This window comes from Sander vitreus, chromosome 9, assembly GCF_031162955.1.
Source record: "Sander vitreus isolate 19-12246 chromosome 9, sanVit1, whole genome shotgun sequence".
Taxonomy (NCBI): Eukaryota; Metazoa; Chordata; class Actinopteri; order Perciformes; family Percidae; genus Sander; species Sander vitreus.
This window is the reverse complement of record NC_135863.1, coordinates 20219788-20229328: the sequence shown is the minus strand read 5'-3', so window position 1 is coordinate 20229328 and position 9541 is coordinate 20219788. Positions and strand designations below refer to the sequence as shown.

Sequence of the window (9541 nt, the reverse complement as noted above, 5' to 3'; positions counted from 1 at the left end):
TTGGGGATTCCTGCTGTTCCCTGCTCCCCTCCACCTCCACCTCCACCTCCTCTCTCCTTCCCATGTTCTTTATCTTTTCATCCTTTAAGTCCACCCTCTATCTTTTCTGGCTCTCCTCTCCTCTCATTCTTCATTTCTTTTTTACTTCTTTTAACATTCCCTCACTCCCCTCAACAGACCTTTACTTTTTTGCACACCTACTCCTTCCCTGTGTCACACACTTCTCCTCCCCCTTCCTTCTCTCTCTTTGAGGAATGTGGGCCAGCACGGCTCTTCCTGCTGGTTGGAGAAGGGGACAGGATTCCCATTGATAGAGGCCTGGGCATGGGGGTGGGGCAAAGATGGACACTGTGTGAGTGTGTGCGTGTGTTACTATATAAATACATGGAGACGTGTGTCCAGTGTGCAGTGTATAGATTACTAGGTAAATACACTGTGTGTGTGTATTCAACAGTGAGAGAATGTGAGTTTGTTCAAAAGTGAAAAGGGAACTATGGACAGAAAAGGTGGAAAGGAGGCTGGGAAAATATGTAAAATGTGTTGTATGTTACATAAATAAACAGCAGAGGATTATGTGCTGTTTAAATTGTGGATATTATGTTACATGTGTTGTTTTTAGGGGGAGGAACGCTGTATGGTGAGACTCTGCTGTCTTCCTTAACACAGTGCTCCTCTTCTGTTTTCTTTATAACTCAGTTTTTCATCTAAAACGCACATAAACAGAAGAGAAATACATGACAGGGAACCCAGTGAGAAAGGCCTCATTGCGTGGAAAACATGTGTGAGTGTTTGTTTGTTTCTAGTCTAATGAAGGTGTAGCGTTTCACTGTCCTCATGGAGCGCTGACAGGCTTTAAACAGCCGATTGGACGGTAGGGAGTTGACCTATGTGGTGACCTCTGTCTGCACGAGCTGCCGGGCTGACGTGTCACACCCAAACAGCCCTCATTCCTCCCTCTGGCCCTCCTGCAGACTGATGATGACATGCTCATAGTAGAGTTCTGTGCTGTTTGTAACGTGATACAATATGTCCACATGAGGATGTGATTTTGATCTGCTGGGATGAATGCTTTTTCCGATATTCTTTATCATACCCGGTGTCTGTAGTATACTGTGATTTACTCAAATGCTACTCTGGTGTGCTTTGATGTATTTTATGTTGTGTTTTTTTGGTACTTAATACTTCTATTCTATTTAGGGCTGCAACTATTGTTTTCATTATCGATTTAATAAGCAAATGATACTCTCGTTTGGTCGATTAAACAGTAAAAAAGAGTGAAAAATGATCATTATAATCCCCAGAACCCAACGTGGTGTCTACAAATTGCTCAACTTGTCTGACCAACAGTCCAAAACCCAAATATCTTTAGTTTAATATCATAAACAGTATGACAAAGAAAAGCATTACATCCTATTTTACCTGATAATGATTGACATGTCTGCTTGAAAATGACAATTTGCAGAATAGTTGCCTATTAACTTTACATTGATTGATTTAATGACTTTCAGCTCTAATTCTACCACATTTCAGAGGGAAATAATGTGATTTTCATTCGAAGACATTTATCTGACAGCTATGGACACTTTGACCTTTAAAACATATGATCATTAGCATTGTTATAAATACGTTTCACCTTTACGTAAATGGATCAACAGACTGAATTTTTCCACCCCTGTTATTATTAAACATGATTTTGTACATGGGGGCAAAAACATTCCTTTTATGACTGTGCTGCAGTAGAGAAGAATATCCTGTTCCCCTATTTGATATCCTGTAAATTTGCTGTCTGTGTTGCAATTCAAATATGGTACATTGAGTATGTATGCTCACCAGAACTTCCAGTTAATACAGTATAAAATGTGTCAGTGAAGCAAAATGCAAAACAGTCATAGTTCTTCCTTCTTCTTTACCTTGGTATGACATATACATAGTGGCAGAGTACTGACATCACATTTCTAGATGTCAGCATTTTTATTGTACACGTATTTAAGTGCCTGAAGCTTCCTGTTGGGAATCCCTCATCGTTATTATTCTAGAAACAACTGGTTGATGAATTGATAAGTCAGTTGACAGATGGGTATCGTTTGGATTTTTACTATTCCGACGCCGAACCGGTACTTGTAAAACGATTCCAATTCCTAAACCGATCTTTGAAAAACTGAAGAATGACATCAAAGATGTAATATGTTTACTAGCGATCACGTGCAGTGAATGGTTAATGTGCTTTTACATCCGTTTTGGTAAAATATGGCATTTTAAAAGTAGCCTACATTTACAGTAGCTAGCTAACGGTAGACTACAGAGAAAGTCTGATATTTTTAAGCGACAGAGGGAAAATATTTCAGTCGAACCGAAATGAGGAACCGAAATTTGCGTTCTAATCCGGTACGATTCCTACCGGTTGCGTAAGTTTCGGTACCCAACCCTATTGCCAGAACAGTACTTGATAAGTATTTTGATAATTAGGCACTGTTAATCAATCTTTGCAACCAGGTGACATCAGTCATTCACATTTCATAGCATATCAGCTGACTAACATCCAATGTTATACAGGTGTACAGTACCATCAAAAACTTCACCAGTCCTTATGTGCTTAATTTGAATGTTCATGTATGAGAGAGGGATTCGCTCTCTGAGAATCCTCATTGCTTGTAGCTTGTGAGAGCCCCCTTAAACAGCAGAGCCTTTTCCACCCAATCTAATCGGGTAACCATTTGCTATGAATGGACAATTCCTTGACGTACAGTAAGATTGTCATTTATCAAGCAAAATTGCCTTAAATTCACTGTTTCCAGTTTCCCAAATGTGAGGATTTGATCCTTTTCTATTATTGTAGACTTAAAACCTTGGGTTTTGTACCTTATTGGACAGCATAGACATCCTCTTGGGCTCTGGTAAATTGTTATAGTCTTTTTTCTAATATTTTATGGCTGAAATGAAATAATCAAGAGGTTCTTTGATAATGAGAATAATCAATACTTACATCAAATGTCTTCCAGTGTCCAACACATCTTTTCTTTGTCTCTCTTTCCATCTCCCCCATCTGTCCCTTATTCTCCTCAGCACGGAGTTCATGTCTCACTTTGAGCCGCGGGACCTGAAGGCCTTCTCTGTGGAGCCGTTGCTCATCTATCCCACCCACTACACCGGAGAGCCTGGCTACATCAGCGACACGGAGACCTCCACCATCTGGGACGACGAGGCCGTGGCCACAGACTGGGACCGGCAGCACGCCCGCAAGACGGCCCAACAGGACAGCATCCGCCCCGTGGCACAGAACAGCGTCACTGGAGACTCGCCGCCTCCTGCAGCTCGAGCCTCACGGGACGAACTCTGATACAGAGACCTGAGACTCTGAGAGAAAGACTCGTGTTTACTATGCCATGTACACACAGTGAATGTCATGTGTACACACACTTGAAAAGACACTTGAACTACAAGCTGACATACTGTACATTCACACACACACACACACACACACACACACACACACACACACACACACACACACACACACACACACACACACAGAGTTAGGATGTCAATCTACTCTGCTGCCTGATGAAGAGGGACACTAAAGGAGAGGAAGAAGAGGAGAATCTGGGACGAGGGCTAGCAGGCCTTTGAAAAAAGCTTTATTTATTCCCCATGTGCCTCTTCTGGGCAAGTGGAGACAGTTATGGCCCGAGAAAACTTAAGCGACACATGGAAGACAGCTAACATCCTTTGCAGGATGTGAAAGAAAAAAAAGATTCACACAAATCAATTTTTTTATGTTGTTCAAGAAGATTGTTATTTAAAAAGAACAGATGTGTTTTTTTAAATGGGCAGCCAAAGAATAAAGGAATCTTAAAGTTGTCTGAAAACAGTTCCAAAGTGTGCATGTGAAACTGAACGCTTACAGAACTGAACGTGTGGGAGGGAGGCTGACATACTGTACCCAAGAGTGTCACTGCCTCCGATGATGTCACACACACACACACACACACACACACACACACACACACACACACACACACACACACACACACACACACAGAGAGTACAGCCCTTCTTTGCCAAGCAGCAGGGAAGTAATGGATGTTATTAGGCTCAGTGTTTCTGTCATTACAGATATCTCACTTGCACAGTGGGCTGGTCCGGCTGCTAGTTAGCATTTTAGACATCAGTCGTACATTACACGTTGCCTGCAGGATGTATAATAGTATAAATTCAGACCCCTGCTTTGAATATATTTAGGATAAACTGGATTATTGAATTATTACATATCAGTTGTGGTGCGGGGCTGAACCAATAAAACAACTTCCTTGTTTCTGTGTTTTTACTCACTCTGCAGCATAAACCGACACACATGTTAACCTTATCTTCTTACAGTAGTTTGGATTATTATTGGATTAATGGCATTGCAGAGAGTTTGGAGACGGAAAAATGAAAAAAAGAAAAAGAAAACACACTTCCCTCTTTATCTTTGTGGGACTGGAAAAGAGCTTTCATTAAGTATTGTATATTATTGTTTAATCAGTTGAATAGCAAGCTCGACTTTGTCTGCAACTGTTCACACGACCTGATATGCCCTAATATAATGGAAGACAGATTTTCCTGCAAGCTCCTGAAAATAAGTATCGTGGCACGATACATTTCACGAAATGGTGGTAAAACATGAAAGGAGCTGCAACCTCCCAATAAATTTGAGGTTTGAAGGTTGATCACGTAAAGGACACTCAGTGGGTGTGTTGGCTCCTACTGTTCACTGGCTGAGTGGAATTCTGCTCAGTGTTTTATAGTTCCTGTCTGCTGTGGGATCTGATGGAGAGGAGGGGAGCTGGGGTACGGTGGCAGTGGTGGTGGAGGTTATAGGTGATGTGGAGTGGAAGTGGATGAGAGAGAGAAATGGAGGAAGGGTGAAGAGGACTATTGAGCACGAAGATCTATTTAAATATTAATACCCTGCAGTTGGGTTGAGATGTGAGACAGAACCTGTTTGACCAGATCAAAACGTCACACCATTGCTAATCCTGCTTCATGCAACACTGACCAGACCTCACCTAATATAACTGTTAAGCAGTTAGAAGTTTTTCATTTGCAGGTTTGTTCTCTCAGGCAAATTCCCTTTACAGTAAGATGCTGCAAATGCCAAAAGAGAGGGATTACGCTGCCATCTGCTGCTGCTCGTGAGTGGAATGAAAACTGGATTGTACAGCTTTTGCTTTATGAGACAATACACATCATATAATATTATACATGATAGCGCATATTACAGTATGATTCACTGTTATATAATGTAATAGATAATTTAACATATTTACATTACACACACACGCTATAGTGTAGATACTTTCTTTTAAAAACAGAAGTCACGTTTCCCTCCTCCTCTTCTTCCTTTTTTTCAGCTGTCTGTGTTTTATGGAGAAATCCTGCACTCAGGTAAGAGAAATGTTGCCCTATCTAATAGAATTCCTATTATTAGACTTTACCATAATGTGCCAATAAAATCATATACTATATTTTAGCTTGGAAATTGTGTAATTACTGTAGGTTTGCATTAGGAGTGCTAGAGAGGAAATATTGACCCACAGTATCTAACACTTACAATAAGCTAATGTCAAGAGTTGGAGAGAAACACTTACTGGGAATCACTATCAAAATGTGTGACCCTGTCTCAATGATATGGGGTCAAGTAAAGCCAATTTTATTTATATAAACCTAATTCACAGATGACATTTGTCTCAGAAAAAAAAAATCTTTAATGGGGTTACAATTTTTGGTAACATTTATCTACACGATACAGCATGCATTTTGCCGTGTTGACAAAGCTAAAGTCCCTAACCATGTCATACAATCTAATGGATCACAGTATTCTGTTTAAAACCAGAAAGCAGCAGAGTTTGATTCACAGAGTTTTTGGAGACAGATTTACACAATGCAGGATGCCAAATGCCAGTCAATACAGAGTGGCATCTACCTGCTGTCCTGCTGCTTTCACATCACAGAGTACAAATGGATCAATGTCTACTTGACACTCAGCATCCCTAGTTGCACATGCCTGTGGTTTGTAAACCAGGTCAACTAGAGAGAGAGAGAGAGAGAGAGAGAGAAATGTCCCCTGTTTAATTTGAATATTTTAAGAGACGTAAACAGAAAGTTCAAGAGTACCGTTGTTTTATATATATATATATATATATATGTTCTGCCTCCCTGTAACGTTAATCGTCTCGCAAACCAGCTTGCCGCTGTGGTAGAGCGTGCATTATTTGCGATGCAAATGGAGTGAACTAGATCAGACCTACTTTTTTTTTAGCGCTTGTGCACTGATGTGAGAAGGCGCTTCATAGTTTAGAAAAATTATGTTTTATCAGTTCATTTATTGACATTTGCATATCTTAACTGATGATCCTATTACTGTTCGGGGGTGTGCAAAAATAGTCCATGTAAATGCCAAATGTCAGTGCATAAAAGGCCCTGGCTGCAGCAATACTCACAGGAGATTAATGTTAATATAAAGAATCTGTTAATCTGATGTGATTTTTGTGTTTACGTCACGCTAATCCTCTTTAACAAGGATTAAGCAAGAAGACAAAATTAAGAAATGCATTTTTTTTTATTGTGTGTGTGTTGTGTTCCTATGGTAACCAGCAGAGAGCAGTGTAGAGTTGTAAAAATGTGAACTGAAATGAAAACTCAACTACAGCATTTGTGGTGTGCCATCATCTAAAAGAAAAAGCAACATTTTATGGGAAAATGTTCGGATTTGTATAAATTGAGACATTATGCCATAATTTAGCATCTAATAAATTAATGAAGTACATGTACTCCAGTACTGCACTGGAGTAAGATTTTAATACTCTTACTTATACTTTACTTGAGTATTTCCATTTTATATTACCTTATACTTCTACTTTACCATATTTCAGAGATATTGTACTTTTTACTCTACATTTATCTGACAGCTATAGCTAGTTTCTTTTCAGATTACACATAGAAAACATTTGTTCAGCCTCTAAAATATGATGCATTTTTTAATAAATTAAATGAGCCAATATATAAAGTAGTTAGACTCAGTTGCACCTCAACCAGCTACAACAATACAATGATGCTTGCACAATAGTGCATTAGTAAAAATAATCAAATAACACAACACTGACTGTATTTTTGCTTTTCATTGTGGTACTGTACTTTTACTGTACTTTGAAAGTATCGGGATACATCTTCTACCAATATGTTTTTTTAAAGATTCTAATCAGTTATAAAGTAATTACTATTGCGTCCAATAGAGACGTCTCCTCTCCTCCGGCCACTGTTTGTGTGAGAAACTGAGAGCAAGAGAGAGGTTTTGTTTGGGTTGACCCAGACTGAGGGGATCTTGTGTGTTTGTGTGTGTGTGTGTGTGTGTGTGTGTGTGTGTGTGTGTGTGTGTGTGTGTGTGTGTGTGTGTGTGTGTGTGTGTGTGTGTGTGTTGTCAGAGTTTAGAGAGCCTTACCTTCCCAGCTGTGTAAACTGGTGCTGGCCTCACTGTGACTGTGTCAGCACACTCTGACTGAGGCAGAGAAGAAAAGTGACTTCTTGAACTTATATTTTACTGAAGAATGAAAACAAATTATTCTGAAAGATGAAGATCAATGTGAGAGTGTGGGTGCCGTAAATAGAAAGGAATGGATTTGTGTTCTGGCTGTTTTCTATGTTCAATCCCTCATATCTATCACTGTTAAAAGAGCTTTGGCATCAGTCCAGTGATGACCCACCAAACTAGGGTAAAGTGCAGTGAAGTGAAGTGATTGAGGTCTTCTAGAAAAGGAGCTCATAACAACAGAGAAAGGAAATGGAGGAAGGAGGGGGAGAGGAAGGCAAAGAGCGGAGGCCAGTTCACTGAAGTCCATCCAGACAGCAAGAAGACAAGGCAGCATGTTTACTCACTCTTCCTGACTATCATGCTCCCATTCATTCCCAGCAGTCACTCAGAGAGTCATGGTCAAATTACTTATTTTTCCTCTTCAGTCACTTAGGCTGAACTTGATTACAAAGGCATTTTAATGTTTGATGTTTTTTTTATCCATGGCATCCAACCATGAGTCACTGCTAAATATAAGCATACTTTAGGTGGAGTCTCTTTGCATTTTTGTGTGGTGAGGAATTTTGTCACATTGAGCCAGAGTGAAGGTCTGAATCATGACCGCAACACAGCTTCTGTCTCAGGAGAGGCTACTTGATGCCACAGCAGTGTTTTCTCTTTGGTGCTGAGCTGTCGGTGATTGAAAGAGGACTCCACTGGTGTGTTTGCCAGTGGTGGAAGACGTGTTAGAGTAGTGGTGAAAGATCCTTTTTTTGTAGGGGGCCACAAGCCATAAAGGTTCAAGATTACTGGCTTAATGTTAAACAATGTATTTTATTAGTTTTATAAACGTTTAGTTGTTGTTGTTGTAAAATCTTCCTGTAATCTAAAAAAAGTAACTAGTGACGACACTTGTCAAATAAATGTATTGTAAGATCAACATTTCCCTCTGAAATGTAGTACAGTATAGAAGTATAAAGTAAAGTATACAAGTATATACTAGCATAACATAATACATCAAAATTGTATTTACATACAGTGTGTGTGTGTGTGTGTGTGTGTGTGTGTGTGTGTGTGTGTGTGTGTCCAAGTTCCACAGCCATGGAGCAACTTCACCGGATGTTTCTCGGACATTGTTGTTTTTCCAATGGCTGTTAATTTACCTGAGAAAACAGGATGCAAAGTCTGAGTACACACTGCAGCTTCTGACTGTAGGAAGCAACTTTCTTCACACTTTGTACAATATTAACTGCTGAATTTACATCTAACATCTTCGGTGGGTGCTTGTATGTGTGTGTGTGTGTGTGTGTGTGTGTGTGTGTGTGTGTGTGTGTGTGTGTGTGTGTGTGTGTATATATGTATGTATGTGTGTGTTCTTGTTTAACTATATTCGTGGGGTCCAAAAACCGGGAATACAGTTGTGGGGGCCAAAATGCTGGACCCCACAACTTTAAATGGCTGTTTGAGGGTTAAGATTGGTTGTAGGATTAGGGATAGAATTAGGTTATGGTTAGGGTGAAGGTAAGGGTTAAGGTTAGGGTAGCCTAAGGGGCTAGGGAATGCATTATGTCAAAGACGGGTCCCCACAAAGATAGTGCCACGCACTCTGTGTGTGTGTGTGTGTGTGTGTGTGTGTGTGTGTGTGTGTGTGTGTGTGTGTGTGTCAGAGCACTGCTTGGTCCCAGATAATCCTCTCTCCTCAGCAACTGCGATGTTTTGCACATGACTGGTTCTTATACCCTGAGCTCGATGAAACACACAAACACACAAACACACAAACACACACACACACACACACGCACACACACGCACACACACACACACACACACACACACACACACACACACACACGCTCCATAATTGTTACACATTTATTATGGTTTGACCTTTGCCCTACTGTCAGAAAAGTCACCAAGCCATACTGCTTAACAGAGAGCTGAATCAGTAACTTTATGAAGCCATCTGCACATATAAACCTTAAAAGTGTTAAGTTT

General features: G+C 40.2%; 1 protein-coding gene across 2 annotated transcripts in view; it reads left to right on the top strand.

The window, feature by feature from the left end:
• The window catches only part of colgalt2b (collagen beta(1-O)galactosyltransferase 2b), a 25553-nt gene extending 22027 nt beyond the window's left edge, over positions 1-3526 (top strand). For both annotated transcript variants that reach the window (XM_078259161.1, XM_078259160.1), the window contains one exon: positions 3064-3526. In XM_078259161.1, the coding sequence (XP_078115287.1) occupies positions 3064-3337 (274 nt within the window). In that variant the 3' untranslated portion in view covers positions 3338-3526. The remainder of the gene's footprint in view (positions 1-3063) is intronic.
• Positions 3527-9541: the final 6015 nt, after the last annotated feature.